Genomic DNA, 26,141 nt, shown 5'->3' on the forward strand with positions numbered 1-26,141 from the left:
GTGGGGCAAAATTGAGTCCTAACACCTGTGAACTTTATTTTTAAAGTGTGTAGGGAGTTAAACTGCTGCTTCAAATATCCTGCGCAAGCATGTACAATTCTACACATGTACAAGTGGAGGTTACCAAAGCACCCAGCCTGAAGTCTTCCCAGATGCCCTCAGGCCTTGAGCAAACCACTTGTCCTTCAGAATGAGGTGGGTCTAGGCGAGAGTTGCAGAAACGGGCTCTGACATCACCAGAAACTCAAATGTATTTGTTTTTTTCTTACAGAGAAATCCATTGGCTGTGTACACAAGTAGTGGGGAACAGGTTTTGGCACTTCCTCATTTTCGGATGCTCTCAACTTTAAGAACATTGGGAAAAGAGAGAAGAGAGACCAAAAGATACCATGAAATAACTTCATCGTTAGTGAAGAGTGGCTGGCATCTGCCACAGACTGGAGTAAGCTGGAAGCCTCCAGGTATGGTACAGACTTTCACAGAGGGTTTTTTTTTTGATGAGTTGTTGATAAAAATAACCATGCATAGTCTTCAGTTGACAAAGTGTTACTCAAACCATTACAGAGAATCTCTTCAGTAAGGCAGATCTCACGAAAATATTTTCTCCATTTTAGGGTTCACAAAAGAAAAGTTGCTGAACATATTTTGGTCCATGCTGTTAATCAGTGCTCTGTCGGCACAGGACAGTCTAGGTTTCTCATTTAGAAATTCCTTGTCGAAGTTGCTACAGTCACTCGGAGATTTCTTCAAGAAAAGGAAAAAAAAAAATTAATGTCAGACCACTAATACTCAGATCTTGATTGCAATGGTCGTGGCCCTATAGGACTGCTTCCTATGGGCTCAGCTCAACTAGTTGGGAGCAAGCTCAGCTCAGCCAGGGAACCCACAATGCATTTGCTCTTGGCCTTTTGCACAATGGTTAGTCACTCCAGCCCAAACGATGCACAGTAACATGTCAAACTGTGGTGAACTTCTGTCTGAGCTCTTAATACCCGGTAGCCAGTGCTAATCACTTGTTTATTACCATCCTGTTGAAGTAGTAATGGGAATAAGTATTATATAGCAGGCACTGAGCTTGTGATCCATTAATTCTGCCAGGTAGGGGTGTTACAGCTTTGTAACACAGCTGATTGGACCCATCAATTAAATAACATTTGTGAAGGACTGTAAAATGAAAGTACGGTGCACTTGTCAAATTAAATTAGATTATTGCTATTAATAGGACTTTAATAGTTCAATAGGACTGTTACTGATAGCCAGGACCATTCTGACTTAGCTGACCACATCATTACCTGAACTGCTTTCCCTTCTTTACCTTCTGCACTGCAATGAAATATAATCCCTACAGAAAAGGCTGTACTTGTGTGGAAGGGAAAGTGTTTTAAGCGCCATCCAGCCCCCTTGCTATGGTAACTGAGAAAGTGATGTCTAATTTATGATTTCTCAGATCTGGACATGCCATACTCGGGTTTATAGCCATCAGAAAGGAGTAGTCCTGATTACCAAGCCAGGTAGACCAACCAATAGAGGTACATGGTTCACAATCATCTTTGCAATGACTGGACGCTGTGGCAGAACAAACTGTAGATGGTTTCAGCTGCTTGTATCTGAAGTACACAACATACCAGAAAACTGTCAACATTTTAATCTGCTTTCAGACATTTAAGTAAGAGTCAACACTTTCCATTCTGACTGCCCAAGACCAAGGCCCTCCATCTACTTTTAGACAGAGAGACTGCATGTGCAGAGCAGCTCCAGAAGATAACCCTGAAAGTTTGAGGGCCTTTTGAAAGCCTACACTTGATCCCTAAAACTGTTAGTTCCAGTGTGAAGCAGACATTTATCCACCTTTATCAAGAAAGACAGACACGTGATGGGTGTAACTGAAAGAAGATTCATCCTTACCACTCTTGGTTTGAAAGGAGGTTCCATCCTTCTTTCTTCTAAAGCTTCCCAGTTTATTTCCCGGAAAAAGGCATGCTGGCGGATGTTCCCTCTTGCTCCCAGTCTCCTCTCAGGTTCTCTCACAAAAAGCTAGAATGTTGAAGAAAGACAATAACATTTTATCAATAACAGTATATTCATTAAGACAGTCTTACCAGATGTAACCTCAGACTTCAAACTCAAGCATGGTTGGTGAGAATGTGAAGACTCTTCTAACTTACTAAATTTCTGATCGAGGAACCACTTCAGATTCTTAGCTTAATATGTCAAAACTGAGAGACTTTGGCCATTTTCTCGTTTGCAGGAGACAAATTTGCTACAGTGGCAACAACATATGTGTCTGAGCATGCAACTACACTGGTGAACTATCTATCTGGATCACACTTGCAAGCTTTTGTCTGGGCAATTTCTTGTTATCAGGAAATTTTTTACAGTTGAAATATAAGCATAATTTCTGAAAATACTAGTCTGGCTTATTTGGGGTTACATTCATGTCCTATAACTTCGGGCACTTGGAGTGTCAGTACTTGACCCTGACATCTCAGGTGAGAATGATCTGACCTCTTTTAGATACTTAAAAATGAGATAAAAGACACCCTGGAAGTGTTTGCTCCTCTCCACTGACCAGCTGAGATGTTGACAACCGTCTGCTTTGTCAAAAGCTTGTTTTGCTGCACACTGCAGGCTACAAGTCCTGTGGAAGACTCATTCTGCTGAAGATAGGGAACAGCTAGAAGTGGGGGCATATCTTTTCACCATCAGCTACGTGCAGGTGGGAGCCCACTCTTCAGTTTAGTGTAAACATAGCCTGTTTTGTCATAGATGTTTTTACGGTGGTGCAGGAGCCATTTGGCTCTGGAAGCACCCGAAGTGTTACTGGGGGAGAGTTTCACGAGTGTTAAAAGCTTCAGAGCTCCTCTCAACGTTCGTGAGCAGGATGTAGTGCTGAAATATTGCTGTAATGGCAGGTGTGAACAGTTCAAATTTCATCTTTACATCTGCAGTGAAATGACTGGGGCCTTCGGGCTAGCTGGCCCATGGCACGCCAGACCCCAGATCCCTCTAAAGTCAATGGAGAGGAACAGTGGCAACACTTGATAGCAGGTGACCTGAATACAGCCAATATGTCCTACTTCAGAAGTATGGGCGAATTTTCAGAAGCACTTTGCTGTTGGAGGTCATCTCAAAATGGACTTGGGTTGCATATGGCAGAAGTTTCTTGCTGCTTTATTTGGCCAACAGTCAGCACACAATAGATACCACTCAGCAAAGAACAAATAGAAATGTCTAATGCTGAAAGTGGCAGCAAAAGAATCTGATGGATGAACCATTGAGGGCCTGTTTGAAAAAACCTCAGGCATTGGGTTTTGGTGAACCAAAACTGAAATGTCCCAGACACAACTGATTACACAGAAGTGCAGATTCCATAGCTTAAATGATGCGCTGATAATATAGGCATTAAGCAGGGTGGAATATGTAATTATCCAGAGTCAGTGGCAATAAGAATAGCCTATAATGGAGAAAATGTTGTGTTTTTTTTCCCTAAGCAAAAAAGTTTATTGATTGGTATAAAGATGACTACTATCTCTAATCTGACAGAAGTGCAGGTTGTTAGCGCAGAAAGATGGCAGTGTATGTCCCAGATATAGATGTTCAAAATCTCAGACTGCTACGGTACGTGTTCCTGAACAACTGATTTTGATTGTTTTCATAATTATAATTTTATTGTGATGCTTAAACATCTGAGCCCTGTTGCGCACAGCACAGGTGTGAAAATAATCTCCTGTTCTCCACCTTTTTGTAGCGGAATGCTGTATGTTGTCCTGTCGCTTTGTAAATGCAAAAGTCAAGGTAGGGACTGTAGGTCAAATATGACCAAAATCTTGTGATGAAGAAGTTAGCTCACATCAGCTGAGTCATTACAAGCCTCTGTACATGCTCTCTCACCATGCTCCATTTTGAGTCAAAATGCCTTAGCTGAGAGCATTTTCAAGGTCAGTCCGAAGCCCAGCAGAGGGGAGGTAACTTGTGAGATTAGTTGTGACTTCATTGCATTTTTACCTTGCAACTCTAGAATAATTTGCATCCCAAGCCAGAAAGGCTACAATGCCAAATGGCATGGGGCTGAGGAGGAGGCAATGAAAAAAATCGGTGTATTAATGGAAAGAAACCTAAAAGATGAGGAGAATGCCCATTACAGGGAAACAGAAGAGTGCTCCACTCAGAAAGAACACTATGCATTGCTACGTAGGAGATTCAAAGGGCCAAAAATCCAGACGACATAGTGCTACTAGCTTGAGTAGTTCCACCACTTCAGGACTCAGCTCAGGCTTTGTTTTCCTGCTCTTTATCTCAGTGCAAAGTCGTCAAACATTCTCTACTGAAAATCAAGATGAACACCAAAGCCATCTACCCTAGATGTCCTCTTATCTCCGATGGCAGCTTTGAAGCCATAATTATCAAGGAAGTCACTGTAACCCTTAGTCTGAAGCCTAGCAGAGTATCTTTTCCATGAGTTAACACGCTTGCACCTTAGGGATTATTTCTCTGCAAAGAAACTGATCTCTGCTGGTGTCTGATACTCTGTGATTCTACTTACTGGATGTGAGGAGCCATCACCACAACTCAGGAGAAAGAAGACACAAAGATGGCCTTATGACTTAGGTCAGGTGAGCTTTGAGGTCCACAGACAAGAAAGTGCCTCCTTCTAGTCCTATCACACTAAATTTCTTTCTCCGAACAATAGCAGAAGATGCACAAATCAAGATGACAGTTCTGGAAAAAAGACTTTTGTTCGACGTGTGGTAATTCTTACCTTCACCAAAATGTCCTTTGCATCCTTGTCAAGCCAGCGAGGGTAGAACGGGTTATCCATACGGATAGACTGGAAAAGCTCCTCTTCATCTTGGCCATGGAAAGGAGACTGGCCAATAAGCATCTCATATAAGAGGACACCAAAGGACCACCAGTCAACGGAGGTGTTGTACTTCTGCCCCAGCAATATCTGCCCGAAGAGAGGAGCGACAAAGACAGATGCAAAACATCTGACATGAGTGTTTCAACTTCAGAAGGGTGGCCAGATCCTGACCTTTCGACAGCCACTTTGCACCAAGTGGGATAGCAGAGGTGCTTCCCCCTGCCTGCAGCATGAGCCAGAGCATCTGCCAATAGTGCAGAGGTTGTGGTTCAAGGAGCTCCAGGTCACAGCCACCCTTGGGTGCCAAAACAGGCCTTCGCACTACAGATAACAGGCTGCATGTAACTCTTAAGTTACTTGAACAAATCCTTGGCTATCAGAGATATCTCAAACAGAAAAAGTGAGGCAAGCCATCTTTTGCCTGTTCTCCAAGTCATCCCAAGGGTTCAAATCAGGCTTGTGAAGTCCAAGGAGACAAATGGTTAGGCATTAACATTTTGGGGCTGATTTAACTCACACAAGCTGCGTTTTAAATTTACAAGTGTGGTAGTGTAAAGATACTTTGGGACTATCAGTCAGTAGAAATGGTGTGAATCTACGCCAGTAAAATCTGCACCACGAAAATCATGAGAAAGTGGTTGCTGATCTGTCCTCTTGAGACCAACTGAGTTAGAAGTAGAGGAATGGGAATTTGTCCTCAGTCAGTCCACTGGTTTATGTCCTTCTGTGTCAGCTACAAAGTGAAGTCTACATCCAGTATGTGGGGTCCAGAGAGGCTCAGCTGGAGTGATGATGTCTCCTAAGGCAGCAGGTGGCATTTTCCTCCCCTACACACTTGGCCAGACACTACCAAGTTCTCAAACTCACTCTCTGGGGAAGGAAAATTAATCTCATCTGCCTTTAGATATTTGTTACAGAGATACCTAGAGCTGAACCAGTTATCATTAGCTCATTTTATAGTCAAGGAAGAGAATTAGTCCAATTTTAGACATCCAGCTAAGTGTCTACCTGCTGTAAAATGCAACGCTCTATTTGTCTCCTTTGGTTATCAAGGAGCCTAGACAACTTGCTGATATGCAGATATTTACATTGCAGATGTCTAAAGGTACACGTGATGACTATGATGTCTAGGATCCTTATCAGGATTTTAGAGCTGGAGAGGGGAATAGCTCATTTTAAGGCATAGTCTTTACTCTTGAGCCCACAGCTTGGTTGCAGTGTGATGCCCTATGCTATAGCTATGGTGTAGGTATCAATGAAAAGCCCTGGAGATGGCTTAATACCAGTGAAAACAACTGTCCAGATCAGTATCTATGAAACCACTGATACTTCAAAAATTATGATTTAAAGAGGTGATCTTTACCGCTGGCTCTGAGATACAGTGGAAGTGGGTGAGTCATTTCTTGACTGTTTTCATACCTTGTCATCATTGCTTGTCAACTGCCACTTGGGCCCAGATTCATCATATTACCTAAAAGTTATGTGTCTTATTAATTCAGTTATCCAGAGTGTCTCCATAATCAGTGGGGGGAAAATGATGATTTAACTCACTCACACACAACAGAAAGGGATGACGTGTTTCTGGGATACTTGTCCTTCTACAGCACTATAAAGTGCCAACTAATGCTTCATTTTTAGACAAATTTTCTCGCATTGGGTGAGAAGCAATCCCCTCTGATATAGCTGTGGTATCCAGCAAAGCAGGACTTTAATATCAGAAGTCGAAACCCAAGCTCATGTAGAGTGCTCATGACTAACACATCTGTCTCCAAAAATGCCAAAAGAGGAGACACAAAAATGACAAAAAAGCTATTTGAATATAAGACACAATATAAACAAAGTGTTTCACTCAGAGCCTAAAGAAAAGGAATCAGCAAGATTCCCTAATACATTTCTTCTGGATCACTTACAAACAAAATCATCCCAAGTTTTCCTTCTGAAAAGACATGTTGTTTTTATAAGGCTTTACCTTTTAAAGTATAAAATATCTGGAAATTGAAATTAAATGTTTTATGGCAGTCAAAGGAAAGATTTATCAGCTTTTCAATTCTCTGGAAAAAATAAACTCAGTAATTTCAATTCAGGTTAAGTTTTTGGGGTTTTTTTGGTCAAATACTTTTTGAAGTGAAAAAAATTTCTACTGACTCAAAGTCTCCTTATTTGCAGGCTGTAGCCGAGGTGCTGGGTCTGTAACAAATTACAGTGGCATTGAAATACCGACAAAAAGTCCAGTGCTCCTGCCTCTGGCAGGAGAGATGATCCGTAAACTCCAGCCGTGCTTTCAATTTAGAGGTAAAATGTTTATATGCACTCGTTGGATCTCTAGAATAAATGATGATGCAGAAATAAAACTCTGAGCTATTTTAGTCTCTCTCTCTTCCATGAAATAAAATCATAGGTAATGTATTATCGCTCAGCTCTCTTTTTTTTTTAGGATCACAAAATAGCTTTTTTTTTTTTTTCAATTGCAGCTTGATTGCAGAGCACACTTACACCTGCTCTTAGGCAATACAAATCCAATTGATTTGAAGAGATCAGCCCTTGTGTCAGCAGTGGTGCAACCTAGATCAGAACCGAGCCCTTGGTGCACAGTAAAAGATCAATGAATTATAGTGGAGAGGAAAAAACCCAAAAGCTTTAAAAGCTGTTTGGAAAGTACCAATATCCATCATGAAAACGATAAAATCAAGAACTGGGATCTTGAAAGGCAAATAAATGGATTTCAGAGTGATGTCAGACATGATGCATGGATTCTTCTCTGAGCTGAAAAATGTTTTCTTTGGCCACAATTTGCCACCTAATTAGTCAAAGCTTCTCCATAGTAAGATCTATCATTGTGTGAAGTCACCAGGTTAAGGGAGCTTTTTCTCCTTGCTGGAAGGATTTAGTCCAAAATATCTAAATTTACTAGGGGGAAAAAAAAAAGAGCAAGTTTCTGTCTGGGAATGAATGGAAAGAAATAAGGGGAAGGACAAAGGATCTTGCTATGGGCAAGCTGAAGTCTGGTGGTCTGACGTCTGCGACCACCCAGTTTCAAGGCATGGGCACACTGAGGCCAGGTTTAGCTTTTCTCCACCAAGTATCAGTAGATACCAACTGCAGAAGGACAAGACGATCTGTTGGTATGATTTTGTATGGAGCTTGGAGATCATCTCCATGCAAGCCCCAGCCTTCCTGAGCCAAGGGGACAGAACAGGAGCCTAATGAAAGCTACAAGCTCTGCCTTACCCTTGTTGGCTCGAGCACAGCCTGGCCCTGATACAACTCCATCATCTCTAGGTTTAGAGCCTCCTTCACCAGGAAGCAACTTCTGGAGGCATGTCCTCCAGGGACGGATTCATGCAGTGACGTGAAGTGCTCTGGCACCATGCACAGCCAAAGCAGAGAAGCAGAGAGTCCAGAGACCAGAGTTAGCAGGTCGGGTCCCAGCTGTCCTCTAGACAGCAACACCTCTCCTCTGACTGCTGGCATTTAGAGGGGAGAAGTCAGGATGTATGACCACTCTCATGTTTATGTCTCCAAGCATCTCCATCCCTTTTACAAGCAGCTGTTGGTTGTTTTTTTATCTAGACAGATCTTCAAGCCTGTGCTCAGTTTTAAGATTATGCCTCTGATGCAGAGCCTTTTTAGAGCGTATGGTGCTTTACTCAGCTCTGGGAGGATGCTCGTGATGCAGGCTGGTTTTTCAGCCAGCTAAGAACCTCTCTGAGTAAGAGAGAAGTCCAAGCTTATGGGTATCATCCCTATTCAAGCATCAGAACATATTCCAAAGGGAAGGTGAACTCCAATCTCCACTTTATTGTGGACCCAGCCTCTCTTTATCTAAAAGGTGGTTAATCAATGAGGGGGGAAAATCAGCTCCAGGTGGGCGTTTCATCCCACCTTTCTCTATTTTCTCTCTTAGGCTGTGATGAACATCATTCCTTGGAAGTTCCCATAGCTCCCTACCAGCTATCAAGGAGCCTGAACAGCCATGGAAGCCTACTGGCAGCTAGCTAGGGAACATTCTTCTCATTCCTTATGCTGTTTCTGTCCCTGAATTGCAGGACCTACCTCTTGGAGCTTCTTCTGTCATGGCCCAAACTGGATATCCATTAAGCATTCTATTTCTTGGTTAAGCCAAGCACCACTTGATTCCCAGGCCCATTTGCACAACAAATGAATTAGTCACAAAAATATGCAATGCCAGACAAGCAACACAGACTCTGAATCAGACTGAAATCCAGTTTCTAGCCTGTAACTGCTCAAAAGCAGGTTATTACACTGCACCCTTCACCACATGGCTGACAGTCATGTCTCAATACACATTCTCTGTCCCACAGCAGCTTGCCGACGTCCCTGGACCCCACACCTACCTCAGGAGCGATATAGTCGGGAGTCCCACAGAAAGTACTTGTCTTTGCATCTCCAAACATGTTCTCCTTGCACATCCCAAAGTCAGCAATTTTGATGTGCCCCTCATTGTCCAAGAGGACGTTGTCTAGCTTCAAGTCTCTGTGGAGGAAGAGAAGAAAACCCCTCCTTTAAAGTGCTACAGAGCCACACAACTTATTTCAGCAGATTACACTTATTAACTTGCTGTCTGCCTCTATGTGGTGCCTACATGTTGCAACTACAAAGGAAGGCTGAGGGCTGAATGATGACCTGCTCTCTTGGACTTCAATATTCACAGATTCATAGATTTCTAGGTTGGAAAAGACCTTAGAGATCATCGAGTCCAACTGTCCCTAATCCCCATTAAACCATATCGCTAAGTAGACCATCCACTCTATTCTTAAACACATCCAGGGATGGGGACTCAACCACCTCCCTGGGCAGCCTATATCCCTCTTCCTCGTTTCTCCTGCCCCAGCATTGATTCATTTGTTGGAGAAGACTTTACCCAAGACATCTTCTAAAAGCTGCCTCCTTCGAGGATGCAGAATAGCGAAGCTAAAAAGGGCTTTGCGCCAGCTGGTGCTTATGCCCTAACACAGCCTGGAGAAGGTGAGCAAGAGGGACCAGCTAATGGCTCATTTTCGCCTTCCCTGGGAGTCTCAGTACTCTCTCTGAAGCTCCAGAGAGAGCTATAAATCTACAAATGTTGGAAGAGGTAAGGACCTGCAAGCCCTGTGCGGCTTGCAGAGGGTCAGAATAATCCCAGACATCAGCAGAATATCCACCACCTCTTCACTGCTGGGCTGCACCATCTGAGCCCTGGGGATTTACGAAGCCCTTCACACACAGCTGCCAAGCTGTTGTCAGAGGTTTCGGGCTCTTGGGTACTGTGGGAAGCAAAGAGCCCAGAGAGAGAAAAAAAAAAAAAATGCACAGAGAAGGAAATAAAAGCAAGTGAGCTGATGAATCATGGCCACTGGCAGAGAACAAAGAGGTCTTCACGTGGGAACAACCTCTGAAAGCATGTAAAGAAAGAAAGAGAAGGCAGAAAGAAAGGAAGGCTAGCATGGCTTCTGTGTTAAATTTCGTATATCTTACCTAAAAGTCTTGCTTTTCATTGAAATAATGACTCAGAGAGATGTTTGGATCAGTGATGCTGCACTTCACCTGGGATGTAGGTAGAATTTGGGTTACCTGGTCTCAGAGCACCCATGTTCCTGCACTGCCTATCCTGTGCTATCAATCACTGCTCCTTCTCAGGGCTCCCAGAGCACCTAGACACAACATTTGCTTGTGCCTGCAGCTGAGGATGCAATTGGTCTTTTCCAACCTCTGCTGATCCACAGCCTACACACATTTTCCACATCTCAGGCACGAGTCCTAACCACGAGGCTACTACATAGCTACCCTCTTGGTGACAACTGTTTTAGAATGTGGATTTTTTTCAGAAATGCCTTTGACTCCCTCAAAGGCGGCAATTTCTAATGCATAATGGTCATGAGATGATCACCTACAATTGCAGGAAAGATGGCTGTTCAGGCTCTCTCTGTGCAAAGCTCCTCGGCTTGCTTCAGCCCAGTCCCAATCAGGGTGGGGGACCTGGTAGTGTCTACACACTGAATTGTTGTCATGGGGCAACTGTTAATTGCTGCTGGAACATGGTCCAAGAAAAAATGGAAGTCATTAATCAAAAAGAAATATAGAGACAACTGAGACACTTGCTTTCCAAGTGGCAGGCACTCATGTTGTCACAATTTCCAGCTGGAATGACTTATTTTAGTTACACCATTGAGATCAATCTCTGACTGCCAGTACTGCTTTTATTCATCTAGTAGATCGAAGCAAAACAGAAAACCCATCACCTACAGCTCGCTTTCATTGTTTTGATGAGTCTCAAACTCATTGGCTCCAGGGATTGGAGTTCCTGCCAAAAATGCCTCGGCTCATTCATTAAAATTTAAGCCAACTTCTCCAAACGTGGGTGCATGAGGCAGAACAGCTGGATTCATTATTCTCACTACATCACAAGTGATGCAGTTTCAAAAATGATTTCCATTCACTTTCCTAAGTGCTTAGTTAGCTCTGACTGAGATACTGATGGCTGTGCGTTCTCGACTGACCTCATTGTCATTGTCTTCAGTGGAAGAAGGAAAAAGGAGTTGGACTGCTTAAATCTTTCCTCTCAAAGCTTGATACCCAAAGCAATGCCACACTGACTCCTGGGAATGAGCTGCTTCTTCCTATCACCATGCTGCCCAATGTCAGCTATCCCAATTTGCCCACGCTTCCCAAGGCTCCAGACTCTGAACATCTCTCTCCTTTCATGAGAAAATGGGTCTCAAGCCCTGACATACTACTGGTGTGGCAATTCCAAATCAAAATATGAATTATAAACAAAACGTCATCATTAACAGTCCTGCCGCAAACTCGCAATGTCCTGCAAGATATTTTTAATCAACTTTTCTGACAAGTCTGAGTACAAATGACAGACATGGCTAAAGTGATTTGAGCACTTCAGAAAATGTTTCCCTTCAGTCATCCAGAACAAAAATTAGAGCCAGAAACTTGCTGAGACCCCAGAGATCATCTTTGCTTAATGCCATTGATATCGATCTCACGTTTACGCAATCACCGTCATTGGTCAATAAAGACTATAAATGGCTCCCACATGAGTCCTAATAATGAATAATAAACCAAGTTTATACGCATCAAAGCTTGCCTTTTAATGGGAGAGTGGATTGTAAACAAGCCATTCACTTTTAGCATTTATTCACACCACATGACAAACATTGAAATAAACTCATTTTGGTCTCAGCAAACATATTTGCTTTAGTGAGTCCTCTCATTTTTTTTTGTGATGTTATTTGCTTCCTGCTTTTACAGAAGGCTGCAATGCAGTAACTGACTTTTGCCATGAAGATGAACTGGACTAGAGCCCTCCAGAAATTCAGTTCCTCCTTTCAGCCATGGGAAAGCAGACTGTGGCCTGATTCCTGCAGCACTTCTTGCTCCCATCTTGTCTCTGTCCTTTTATATAGAAGCACAACATTTGTGTATTAGATCAAAGCATCCGTGCATAACTTTGAAGCTCCCAGGGAAGTCACGCTGAAGCTGAAACAGGCAATTCTGAAGTAGAGGACTTCTTGGAATTTGACAGATTGATGTGTTATGGACTAAGTTCATACCAGTAACTCTGGGAGAAGACTCTTCTGTCTGAAAGCAGCTGCCTGCAGTGTCCCACCTAGTCCCCATCCACCCCCCTAGAGCCAATTGGTAGAAACAGACACCTCTCATACACATTCTAACACAGGTTTGATGAACCTTAAGAAACCCACTCCTCTTTGCTTACTACAAGAAGAACTTGAGCAGCTAGCTCAGATTCGTGATGATAGGTGAGATGAATCCCATCTCCCCATGGAACTGTGCACAGCAGACCTATTAATAACCCCGAGAATGAAGGTATATCACTGTCTCTCTGCTGTTGTTACTTGAGCTGAGCTTGTCACACTACTGTCCCAGGGTAACCAGCACAGTAGATATATCAAATTTCTCATGGCTAGCTTGACCTTATATACCTTCATGCACGGAAAGATTAAACTGAGTGCCTGTGCTGGGTTCTGTATGAATGACTCAGGGTAACTGCATGAAAGGGCTTGCTTTAATGTTCACTGCAATAGGACTGGATTCTCAAAAAGGGCTCAAAACTGCCTTTTTTACACTATCTTTTCAAAATAAAACAACCAGACTCTGTAAAAAAGAAAATCTGAATAGAAATGCAACACCAGTAAATAGACCCAAGCAACAGTCTCTGGGGAAAGCGGGGAAAGGCAGAGAAGTAAACCTTAGTGTGTTAGACACTAAAGAGTAAAATTACCTGTATATTATGCCCTTGGAATGGAGGAACTGGAGCCCACATATGATTTCAGCAGCATAAAACCTGAGTGACGGAAGGCACAAATTAGAATGGATGCTTCCCAACAGGTGCTTTCAACTAGACCCAAAAAGATGGAAACTTTGTCTCCACGGGAGCCCAAATTTCATTAAGTTCCCAGAAGGCTGTGAGTGTCTCCAGAAGGCTTAGGGTAACTGGGTTTTACAGGTAACTGATGGATCATGTGAGATTCCCAAAAGCATGCCACATGTCTCTGGATCAGCTGCGGAGCAAAAAGCCACCACCCAGCTCCTACTGCCTACCTTGCCTCGCCTCAAGATGTGGTCCCTGTCGCAAGGAAGGCAGAGCGGGTGGTGTCTGTGCCTCTCCCTTAATTACTTATTTCAAGTAAATTAATGAGATGCACCAGACTGCAAACTGCAAGTGACAATGCAATGGGACAGGCGGGTGGGCATCTGGGTTTGGAGACCGTAGTCTGTCAAACAGACCTCTCCACTGCTCAGATTTATGACTTGCTTTTGGAATTTGATCCAAGATATGAACTAGCTAGCAGCTTGGTGGCCTTTCTCTGGAGTGTTTTCGAGTTTGATATCTTTGTTCTCAACACATTTCTGCCTGAAGGATAACATCACATCCTGCTGCAAAGAAGCAGAGTAGGTCTGAAACTCCATCGCACAATCCAAGTGCTCTCCCAGAAGGGAATTTAACCACGAGATTATACGCCCCTCCAGTTCTGTATGGCTCTGCTCCCTCAGTCTTCAATGCATCAGCCTTTAATTCTGAACATTCAAATGCTTTTGAAAAAATCATCAAATTAAACACTGATTTAAATGAGGTTTTGTTTTTTTTTTATATTATTATTAAATAAAAATTAATTCCTATAGTGGTTTCAATATTGACTTTCAAAATACCATTTGCTTGCAGAATGATTAAAAGCACCTTTCATTTATTCTAATTCTTCTATTTACTTTAATCAAAGCTAAATAAATTTTTAATTCTTTGTTGGTGTATTAATTTTTTGTTTAAATTTACTGTTTGCGTTTTTGAGAGGTTTTAACTCTTTTTCCCCCTCCCCCCCTTGAACCTTAAAGGGGAAAAAGGAAAATCCTATTACTTCTGACAAACAATAGCTTCACTTCTGATCACTGGACCGGGAACCTCAGCTTAAGCAGGTCCTGCAGTTCAGCTACAGGCCACCCAGTGTTGTAAAGAACAAGATATTTGGTTCCACAGATGGCTGAAAATGCATCTATGGGATTTCTTTGATGATGGTAAATGTAGGGTGGAGGCTGGATCCACAATGTCATTTTTGGGGCCTCCAACTATGGGCTGAGCAAGAACTCAACAAGTACAACAAAGGGCAACCCCAGGGCCTCTGTCCTTCACAGCAGTCACCTGTAGGTTGCTTTAAAATGACCCTCATCCATGGCCCATATAAATAAGATCTTAGGCATGCTTGGGGCTCTTTATAGACCGTGGAGACACTTCCAGAGGTAAGGTCTCAGCTAGGTTGAATGGTCCCTCTGGAGCTCCTCTCTGCTTGAGGGATGCAGTTCTGGGAAGGAGACTAATCCAGCAAGCAGGGCAGCCTAAGGGACAACTTCTACCCAGCTCAGCTCTCGGCTCTGAACAAATGTTTGTGGGACTATGCTGAGGTTAGCGCAAAATTCGGCAGTCAGGTCACAGCCTAGAAGGAGGTCACTGGCTCGCAGGCTAAAGGATAAGTCTGCAGGCAGATGCAATGCTGACAGGGGTGTAGGAGTGCCTGTAATGTTTCCAGACAGAAACAGCTTCCCTGGTTGGCCAAAATGCAAAGCAAAGTCACGTCTGACTGAAATCAACTGTGTGGATGGGCTCCAAAAAGCCTTCTGTGGAAGCGGAAGGAGGACAAGGAGAGGAAGTGACTTGCTCCAAGTCCATCGTTGAGTCGGGGTGATGACCTCCATGTCTGTTTTGTTCAGTTTGGAGAGAGCTGGGATAGAGAGTGATTCTGTTTCCAGCACAAGCATTATCCCCACTTTGCAACTGGGTAAGGTGCAGAAAGGTCAAATGATTTGCCCAAGGTTTCCTCCACAGGACGGTAGCAGAGCTGGGAATAAAACCAAGATCCCTGGTGTCTGCAGCTGCTGCCTTTGCTTCTACCATGCATGCGACCTGCAAGCCAAAAGGTAATAATAACATCTTACGTTGCTCTGGGGAGGTCGAACTTATGACAACTCTGGATATGGAACATGAGGTCTCCTCCATTGAGGTATTCCATCACAAAAAAGAGGTTTTCCTAGAGAACGAGACAAAATCACAATAAAGGATGGGGCACAGCGAGATAAAAGTAAAAAAAACCCAAAAAACACTCAGAAAGCACTCAAAAAGAGGAAGGAAAAGATTACAGCGGGGGTTTTGTAAAGAAAGCAGTTTCTTTTTCAGATTCCTCATTTCTCCTTTTTGTTCTCTAAGCCTGTACTCACCCTCTCTGCTCTGATTTGTACAAACAGCATTAGCAAACATTGCAAATCCACTTAACAACCAGCTGGTGACATCGATTTTTACCAGTAGACCTCAAGGCTTGCTAGAAGGGGATGAGTAACTCTACCATGCCTGTGTAACAGAAGGACAGATGGACAAGTTTCCTGGGGCACTAGTGGAAGAGGCAGAATTAAATCCCAGGTCTCCTCTGGTTCCCAGCCCAGTGCAATATCCATCCAGTGGAATGATCTCAAGCTAGTGTTACCTGCATTCCTGAACATCTTCTGTGGAGGCACATGGGTCTGACTTTTTGAACTTATGAGAGACACTGGCCAGATGCAGCAATCTGTTTTAAGCACACATTTGATTTTAAGCCTGAAAGTTGCTTTATTAAACAAGGCAGGACATAACTTGCTAGTGGGAAGATTAATGAATTAATCACATTTCTGGATGCACATGGAGTGCTTGCATAGAATCATAGAATGGTTTGGGTTGGAAGGGACCTTCAAGATCATCTAGTTCCAACCCCCCTGCCATGGGCAGGGACACCCTCCACTACACCAGATTGCTCAAAGCCTCATCCAGTCTGGCCTTGAACACTTCCAGGGATGAGGCAATACCAGAGAAGCCTGGAAAAAGATCCAGTCCTTGTCTCCAATTGCATGCAATCATCAGCCATTCAACCAGGGCCATAGAAAACTCTCCTCCTGGTACATAGGAAGGATGAGGAGAACCTCTGTGTTGAATAAAGAGCAGAACCGATCACCAAGGTTTCTTTTCCAGTCCCTGATGTACACCACATGGATCCCCTCGCTGCTTCATGAGCCGTAACTTCACCAACAGGTCCTCACAGAAGCTCGAGCCTGATTCAGACTGATCCCTTCCACACTGAATTGCACCTACAAAGCAGCAGGAGTGCCTTTTTTTGGAAGAAGAGCATCTGTTCAATAAGTTATGAACAGATAAAAACCCAGTTTAAACTTTTCTTTTGGGAATCTCAGCTTTTGTGCATAAATGTATGAATAAAATAAAATGGCTGCAGGTTGGTTTGTTTGTTGGTTTTTTTTTCTTCTCAAAAGCCTCTCTGTTCTGTACATATCTGAGGTTAGTAATCTCCATGCTATGATAGAGTTTATGAATATCTTCCCTTTGTTGCATATAGCCCATCAAATTTTTTGGGGGAGGGGGAAATAGAGTTCTTTTCACTTATATTTTTAACAGTTAAAGGAAGGTTTTTATCCATAAGATCTAATGTAAGCATCTCTGGCAGCGAGCCAAGAGCTGGCTATTTGAAAAACCAAGTGTTTGTTCCTTTCAAATAACAGCTGTCTGCTCTAATTTGTGCAATTTCTTTAGCCAGATCCTTTTAATTACAGTACTCTCATTTAAATGGATGTCTGGCTGGAAACCCCACCAAGCACAGGGCCAGATCTGGCTTCCCAGGGAACGAATACATCTTTTGCCAATCAACCAAATGGGTGCAGGTTTTCAGTTTGAAGGTCTTGCATCTGCAGAGGTCTGTGCACAGAAGTCAGTTTAAGCAAGTGAGAAGGCCAAATGGCGATGGGCGATGGATTGAGAGCAGCCCTGAGGAAAAGGACTTGGGAGTGCTGGTGGATGAGAAGCTCAACATGAGCTGGCACCGTGCGCTGGCAGCCCAGAAAGCCAACCGTGTCCTGGGCTGCATCCAGAGCAGTGTGGCCAGCAGGTCGAGGGAGGGGATTCTGACCCTCTACTCAGCTCTCGTGAGACCCCACCTGGAATATTGTGTTCAGCTCTGGAGTCCCCAACACAAGAAGGACATGGAGCTACTGGAACGAGTCCAGAGGAGGGCCATGAAGATGATCCGAGGGCTGGAGCACCTCTGCTATCAAGACAGGCTGAGAGAGTCGGGGCTGTTCAGCCTGGAGAAGAGAAGGCTCTGGGGTGATCTTATAGCAGCTTTCCAGTACCTAAAGGGGCTACAGGAAAGCTGGAGAGGGACTTTTTACAAGGGTGTGTAGTGATAGGACAAGGGGCAACGGATTTAAACTGAAAGAGGAGAGATTTAGGTTAGATATAAGAAAGAAATTTTTTACATTGAGGGTGGTGAGGTACTGGAACAGGTTGCCCAGAGAAGTTGTGGATGCCCCATCCCTAGAGGTGTTCAAGGCCAGGCTGGATGAGGCTTTGGGCAACCTGGTGTAGTGGAGGATTTCCCTGCCCATGGCAGGGGGGTTGGAACTAGATGATCTTTGAGGTCTCTTCCAACCCTAACCATTCTATGATTCTATGATTTAGTATAGAAATGCATTTATCTTGGAAGCAAGGTTAGCTCAGGACCCCCTTCAGGAACACACTTGAACAGGAGATGATGAGATTTAGCCAACAACAGACCAGCAGCCAAATGTGTCACACGGGGACAGAAGAAACTTCATGGGTTCTCAAATGGGCCAGATTCAGCTTCAGTGGACTGAGAAGGAGAAAACCCCTGGGTTTCCCTGGAAAGTTTGTAGAGGTTGGCTGCACCTTATCACACAGGGGCTATAGAGTGGTACGTAAACACTATTGAAAAGAAAGATGGCATCACTCTGACTTTTCTGCTCTGAGACTTGGAAGTTCCCCTTGCTTCTTACAAAGGTCAGTTGTCTGGAATGGTCCATGGAGAAAAGTTGCTTGAGATCAGCCCTAAGTACGTCATTATGAGTAGCAAGATATAACCAAGTACTGTAAGTTGCAACAAATTATTTGAGACAGCTTCCTAAGCTTGAGATCTACAGAGCTGTACAACATGTTAAAAATGGGAAGCGCTGAAACCCATGCTCAAAACCACCAAAAATTCAACAGTGTGCTGGAGGTTAAAGGGTTAGAGCAGCACAGAGGACGTGTTTGCAGACAGGCTATGATCTACACTTCCTCTTGTCCTGGGAGACTTACTTAATGGCTCCTGTCTGTTACTGCCAGGCTCTGAAATCCGTCAGCACCCGGAGCAGGCGAGAGGGGGTTAAGTGGGTATTTCTCAAGATGTGGCAGCTGAGATGGCATGACTTCATCATGCCATTATCCTCTGCGATGGTCCTAGCTCGGGGATGCTAAGCAAACAAACAGGAATGCTGTTCCTCAGTGCTGAGACCTACACAGCTCTGAAGGAGGCTGGGAAGAGCCCCTCACCTTCACCCTGCCTGCCTTGCAGACAGATAACAAACGACTTGCTGACCACCCGTGAGAGCATCCTTAGGCAGCAAACGTTCAAGCCAAACGTTGGGTCACGGTTCCAGACTCGCACAACAGAACAGAATGAACCTGGTCTTATGGCAGAGTTTGGGGCCATCTTTTACAACCACAGAGCTCAAGGAGGACTGTAAAGGCATTTCCTGCACTCAGCGATGGACGCTGCCCCAGGATAGTTGGCACTAGTTGTCCTGAGGACATCCATGTCAGCCATCCCTTAGTTCTAGGTCATCTTCCAGGGGCCTTCTCCATTTTAATAGAGGGAACATGGCAAACCCCTCTGCAGGATGACAAGATGATGCTCCCACAGCAGACAGAACTGTGCAACTTGATGTTATACAACACACGGTTAGACACATACAGGTGTGTCTCCTGCACACAAAACAATGTAGTTCCCTAGTGGACTCATCCTGCCAGGTGCTGAAAGACTTGATTAATCCAAGAACTCAACTTCTTGCCCCACCAGTCCCTCAGTGCCTGTGCTGAGCTGAGCTCCTCTCTGCACAGCCACCTGCTCACTCTGCCTCTCCAGAACATGGCAGGGATGGGGTTAAACCAACCTGCTTCTGCTCTGCATGCAACTGCTGTGAGAATGAATAGTCACGATCAGAGATGCTTTCAACTTTATAAACAATGAGTATAAAGCAGGCAGCATTTAAATTGATCTTTTGAAGGTACATCTTATAACAGGCTCTTAAAATCCTCAAACCAGCTGGAAGCCCTCCAGAGCACTTTTCTGCAGAGGTTTTCAGATTTTGTTTTCTTTGCATTTGAAAGCACTTGCATACATACAAATACACAATTTAACACCATTTACTGAAAAGCAAAAATTCTTCTTCCCAGGGCTTCCAGGAGGATGAATGTCGGAATAATTAATGCCGCAGGACAGTGTGGCTTTACCCCTATTTCAGGCAGTTACCCTAGCAAATGGCTCCATGTGGAGAAGGCTCCTCAACGTATATTAATTGACCTAACCCCACTGCATGCCCATTGAGTCAGGTCATCTCTGGCCAAGAAAAAGGTTTGACACCATGCAATTCTTGCAGCTGATTCTTGTCTCTCATGTTCCTGCAGCTGAGCCTAGCTCAGTCTGGGTGCTCATTCATGCTTTGGATCTATTTTATTTCATGGGATAGATGGGAGCCAAAGGCCTTTCAGCCCTTCTCCACCACATCACCCACCAAGTGTTGCAGTCCCATCACAGCATCCCATCCAGTGGGAAAGAAAGCAATGCACACGCCCCTCACTATTTCTGCTCCCATGAGGAACAGCTAACTCATGGTCACTCCTTGCTAGTAGGTGACCATAGGAGATATTAACGTTGCTATTTGCACCATCTGGGGACTAGCAAAGCCAAATTCTTAAACCCCAGGTTTAATTTTGCTCTCTGGTCTAAATACTTTTTTTTTTTTTTCTCTCTCTCTTGTGTAATATCAGTCTATTTTCTGGAGATGGCAGCATTTCTTACAGCTGTCAAATAATTCAGTCTGGTCCCCGATCTCATGATTTATTTTTTTGTTCTAATCTTTGCACTGTCAGCATTTTTGACGGCACGTTAAACTGCTCATTTGAGATGCTTAGCTTTGTGTGCCCATCTACTTGGTACAAAACATATGAATATATTTATACACATATATAAAAATACATATGTATACACAAAGGTGCAGACATGACTGTCAACAGCTCCTTTCACCTGAGTTCTGGGATCCCAGGACCTTTCTTCACAGCTCACAGCAGGCAGAGTACATCACTCACAGTGGTAAGCTGGGTTACTATCAGCCCTGTTGTACAAGTGAAAGTGGCTTTCCCTATCAGTATTGGGTGGGACCTTGGAAAAAGACTAATTTTCTCAAGGCTGGATAAAAATTTCCGTGAAAATTTGGAGATCAAAAAACCACCAGACCAAAAACTAAACAAAAAGTAGTCAAATTTATGAAACATAAATATTTTATCTGTTGAAAAATGGGGGGAAAAAGGCATGTTATTATTTTAAGAAGTCATCTTTTTTTTTTTTTTTTCAGAACAAAGAACTTAGCAGATACATCGCAGACTTTTAGAAATCCCAGGCAAAGCTGAAATAATTTTAGGCCAATTTTCCTCAGAGCTGGACATCAGGATGTCAATTAGAATACGTGTATTTAATATGTCAATCTAGAATCATAGAATGGTTTGGGTTGCAAGGGACCTCAAAGATCATCTAGTTCCAACCCCCCTGCCATGGGCAGGGAAACCCTCCACTACACCAGGTTGCCCAAAGCCCAGTCGTCTATCACTTAAAAAAACAATGCTTATGAGCTGGCCCCCTCTTTTCCTTGCCAGTACGCTCCACCTGTTCACACCACACAGGCTGACACCACCTAGAAGTGTCTTGTAAATACTTCATATTTTTGATGTTACAATTACAGCTGCTCACACCTTCTCTGGTAGAAGCTTGCTGAAATCCCAAAGCTGTGCCAACATGCTGCCATTTCTACTGAGCTATGTTAAAATTTGGGCCAGGACTGAATGGGACCTTGCCAGTTTTCCAGCCTCCTGATTGCAAGAGGCAAAATCCTCAAAGCCTTCCTAAACTTCCCAATTCTTCCCCAACTTTCCCATCAACTGGTTCAAAATTGGCCAACTAGCCTTGAATCAGATGTTTCCAATCTGACTTTTCCCTCCTAAAATACTAGGAGGATGGAGACATAGAAATCTTGTAGCTTCAAGATGGTGTCTCCCAAATGGCTGAACACCAAGGCATGAGATGGTTTGTACAAAGGAAAAAACTCTGCATTGCTCTGTACTCCCTTCCTTAGCTTTCCGTCCTGGTCAACGCCAAAGACAAGATGTTGGCTACAAAGATCATAGAATCATAGAATCACAGAATGGTTTGGGTTGGAAGGGACCTCAAAGATCATCTAGTTCCAACTCCCCTGCCATGGGCAGGGACACCTTCCACTACACCAGGTTGCCCAAAGCCTCATCCAACCTGGCCTTGAACAATTCCAGGGATGGGGCAGCCACAACTTCTCTGGGCAACCTGTTCCAGTGCCTCACCATCCTCAATGTAAAGAATTTCTCCTTATATCTAATCCAAATCTATCCTCTTTGAGTTTAAAGCCATTGCCCCTGGTCTGACCTCATAGGACAACTCATCTTGTGACCAAGATTTTTCTGGCACTTTTATTTTAGTCTGTTCAATATTTTGTTGTTCTTCAGCAGTGCTGAACCTCAAGCCCCTGCAGGATGACTTCTCCTGCAATGCATCAGCATCCTGCAGCTGTGCTGTGGTCGGAGAAGATCCTGCATTGCCTGAGAAGTTCATGTGGGCCTGATCCGGGGCTGCTCACAGGGTCTGTAACACAGCCAGGCAACGGAGCTGAACATTGAACAGGTGTGAAACACACATGTACCAACCCACACGCTCTGATTCAGGTCAAATAATTCAGCCCTGTACCTCTAATGGCAAGATAAAGATAGAAGAAAACTGAAATTGGCTTGGAAAATTTTGCAGGAATTGCAATTTCCTCCAAGGAGATGTTTTAATTAGGAATCTCCTCAAAATACTCATGGAAAACACTCCAAAGCCTAAGAATTTTTAAATTGGGATCACACTCCTTATTTACAATCCTTTTCTCCTTCTTGCCAATGTAAGAGATTTTAGAGTCAGTATTAAGCACATTAAAAACCCGGAGCAAGGGAAAACGGCTCACCACTGGGACTTTGAAAAGATATAATACATCCGAAAAGCTGAAAAGGAATGTTTCTGTAACACTTGCTTTTACACTGCAATAAAAATTTCTTCCCTTTTGGGTTGAGATAGTTGCTATTCTGTTCCTGTTTCGTGCTCCAAGCCAAAATGCCTGAAGACTTAATTTGCATTTAGGTAAAAGGTGTGAATAAAAACTTGGCCACTGAAGTAAAGAAACAGAAACAAAAGCGACTTTCAAAAAAGGAAAGCCTATTTTTATCACAGAAGATCAGTGAAATGCAAAAAGAAGAATAAAACGTAAGCACTGGAATGTTAGTCACTGTTTTGGCATTACTAATTTTGGGATTTCACAGAACTATAAACATGTTTTTCCTCCTCTTTAACATAACAGTGTCCCTTTAATAAAACAGAACAGCTCCCCGAGCTTGCTGCTAAAATTCACACCATATAATTATGTCAGCTGAATATCTGGATACAAAGATTTCTGCAGTAAAATAAAACAGTCAAGTTCAAAAACAGATTGGGAAAAAAAAACTCCAATGCATTTGAATTTATTCCCGTGTAGCAAAACACGACAAGTATTCCGAGTTTCGAAAGCACTGATCGTTCAGCCTCCGCCGGAATAAAAAGGTGCCTGGTGCCTACACAAACCTGTCTGAAGGGCTGTCAAGCTTTATGTATTTCAGCATTCACTGATTACCTGGGTTGTGGCCAGGAAGAAACTCATCCCAGAGCTCAGAGAACTGTCAACAGACTATATGACTTTTTTTTCCCCCCCCTCTGGAGACATGGGGACTACTGACGTCCTTGTTTCAGTGTAGTGTAGAAATATTCCTGGTTTTACTGTCCTTTGCAGAGGCACTCAGAAGCTGCAGAAGCAGCTCAGAAACTTTGCAAGCCAAAGCATTACAGATTCAGGCAGGCATTGACATAGAATCATAGAATCATAGAATGGTTAGGGCTGGAAGGGACCTTCAAAGGTCATCTAGTCCAACCCCCCTGCAAGGAACAGGGATATCTCCAACTAGATCAGGTTGCTCAGGGCCTTGTCCAACCTGGCCTTGAACGTCTCCAGGGATGGAGCATCCACCACCTCTCTGGGCAACCTGTTCCAGTGTTCTACCACTCTCATAGTAAAAAATTTTTTCCTAATATCCAACCTGAACCTACCTCCCTCTATTTTAAAACCATTACCCCTTGTCCTATCATAACTGGCCCTCCTGAACAGCCTCTCCCCATCTTTCCTGTAGGCCCCCTTGAGGTACTGGAAGACCACTATAAGGTCACCCCGGAGCCTCCTCTTCTCCAGGCTGAACAGCCCCAACTCTTTCAGCCTGTCCTCATAGGAAAGGTGCTCCAGCCCTCTTATCATCTTCGTGGCCCTCCTCTGGACCCTCTCCAACTGGTCCATGTCCTTCTTATGTTGGGGACTCCAGAACTGGACGCAGCACATGCATTTCTGTTTGAAACTACTTATCTGTCCAGTGATGTCTTGAAAAAAAAAAAAAAAAATCAATTTTTTCATTTGAAAATTCTGATTTTCAATATGAAAGTCCAGAAAAGGACTACACAGCAGTGCCTTGGCTTCTAAAATGATTGTTCTAAAAGATATTACGACTGGACCACACTGTCCTTTGAGCTGTGAAAGACTTGTCATTGCTTGTCATTGCTGTCCTGCTCTGAATGACTTTCACATGTTGAGTGATCGCTGCTTGGCTTGCAAAGGCCAGAGGAGAAAAACCCAAGCTAGAAATCAGTCGCAGCCCAGGGTGGATTTGGCCTGTGCAGCCACATTCCAGCTTCTGTATCTGTGCACTGCAGGGCAAACCAGAGAGATCAAATAACTTTAAAGTGTTGATGTTGACTTGGGATGGGATGGATGGAGATGCTTTCTTTGCATCAGGAGGGCAATACTGTGATGCTGCCCATAAGACAGTGTAGGAAAGGATCGCTTGGACTTTTGAGTGTGGTACCCACGTTCTTTTCAGGCACTCATTGCTTTTCCACTCTGCAGGTTTTCCTTGCCTCAGTCACAGCTGGAAGAACAATCCCACCCTAAATGGCCAGTAAATCCCATGTGGCTCCTGGCATGACTCCATCTCATCTATCATCTTCTTGTCGTGATCTCCTAAGGGAAATGGACACTGCCTGAAACCAGAGCCATGGGCTGCCACTGCCGCATCCATCCCAAACCTGACCTCCAGCTTCCAGACTAGGGTTGGACCACAGACAAGAAGGTTCTGCTGCTGCATGCAAGTCAGTCACTGGCACCAGTCAACATCCCCTTGGGCACAAGCAGCTCTCCCTGATGTATAAGCTCCCTTGTAGAGCTGTGACTGTTGTCGATATTTTGTCTTTTTAATTAAGTCTTGATTTTCCTTGCTTTTGGAGTTGGGTCATTTATATTTTCCTCTGAAATCTAGCCCCTAAAAAAGGGAATTAATTGCTTTCCTCTCTAGGCAAGGATCCATTCCTAGGACATGCTGTCTTCACTGACAGTCCCAAAGGGTTAAACAGGAATGCCTGGGCTTGGTGTCACGTCGCCTACGGCAGTTCCCAGATTCCCTGTTATAAATTTAATCTGTCTTTAAACAGGTGCTGCATCCCACAGAGGTTATATTTGTTTCTCCTGACCCTGCAAAAGCAGCAAGCCTCTTGCTGAGCAGGTCCGAACCTCATACCAGGTAGTATTTTCATAGATTTCATAGATTTCTAGGTTGGAAAAGACCTTAGAGATCATCCAGTCCAACCGTTCCTAATCCCCCATTAAACCATGTCCCTAAGTAGTTCATCCACCCGATGACGGTATTTTATACCATGAAATCCTGGGACTGAGCAGGGACTGGGAGCATCCTAACAAAGCCCTGGAAAAGCAGCCTTGAGAGAGTGATGTTGCTCTGAATTTGAGCATTGGGATAGCGGACGTCGCTCAGGAGCGGTTTGGGTCGGTTTGGCAGACAAGACAGTCTCTCAAATTTCCTTCCATCATTTTTTTCTATGCCTTGTGTGTGCTTCAGTGTTAAGATGATCGGTTGTGGCTGTGCAAAAGGCTCTGGAAAGCGAATCGGATGGTGGTTTGTTGCCATGTAGGGCCATGAAGACGTATATATTACTTAAATGTCACTTCAGTTTTAGTTTTGAGACCTAAACAGTATTTCAGGTGAAGATGCTTTGTGATGCCCCTCTGAACTGCAGCCTTCACCACCAGTGGTCCTGCATGAATTAGGAAAAGACTGATGCAATTCAACACTAACTGGGAGAAAAGAAGATTCCTAAAGTGAATGACATGTTTATTCTTCATAATCAGAATTTCTTGTGTCAGCTCTGACCCAGGCTAGTCACTGCAGCATGAAGGTATCACTTCATGGTCCAAGAGGTTCAGATAACACCAGTGTGGGCACATCTGCACCCTGGCTCTGGATGTAGCCTTTGTATATCCTCAGCCCAGGGTACCAGGCCACAGATTTTAGTAGTGTGTCTCCACATAGCCACCTCAATCAGTCTTAGATGGCATAATTCTCAAACACATCCCCAGGTTAACATTGGGAATGTAGATGAAATTTCTGGAGCCATTTTGTTAACCTGAAGATCCCTTTCCTTAACATCATCTCGTGTCCAAGCTATTCCCTAACATCTAGCAGACTTAA

General features: G+C 43.8%; 1 protein-coding gene across 1 annotated transcript in view; it reads right to left on the reverse strand.

The window, feature by feature from the left end:
• Window positions 1-343: 343 nt before the first annotated feature.
• PRKCQ (protein kinase C theta) overlaps window positions 344-26,141 on the reverse strand; it is a 50,131-nt gene continuing 24,333 nt past the window's right edge. Inside the window, exons 14-19 of the mRNA XM_086610905.1 lie at window positions 15,317-15,408; window positions 13,113-13,175; window positions 9,217-9,355; window positions 4,760-4,948; window positions 1,906-2,034; window positions 344-744 (exon numbers count right to left, since the gene is read on the reverse strand). Of these exons, the coding sequence (XP_086467031.1) occupies window positions 589-744; window positions 1,906-2,034; window positions 4,760-4,948; window positions 9,217-9,355; window positions 13,113-13,175; window positions 15,317-15,408 (768 nt within the window). The 3' untranslated portion in view covers window positions 344-588. The remainder of the gene's footprint in view (window positions 745-1,905; window positions 2,035-4,759; window positions 4,949-9,216; window positions 9,356-13,112; window positions 13,176-15,316; window positions 15,409-26,141) is intronic.

The sequence above is a fragment of the Tauraco erythrolophus genome, chromosome 4 (genome assembly GCF_009769465.1).
Source record: "Tauraco erythrolophus isolate bTauEry1 chromosome 4, bTauEry1.pri, whole genome shotgun sequence".
Taxonomy (NCBI): Eukaryota; Metazoa; Chordata; class Aves; order Musophagiformes; family Musophagidae; genus Tauraco; species Tauraco erythrolophus.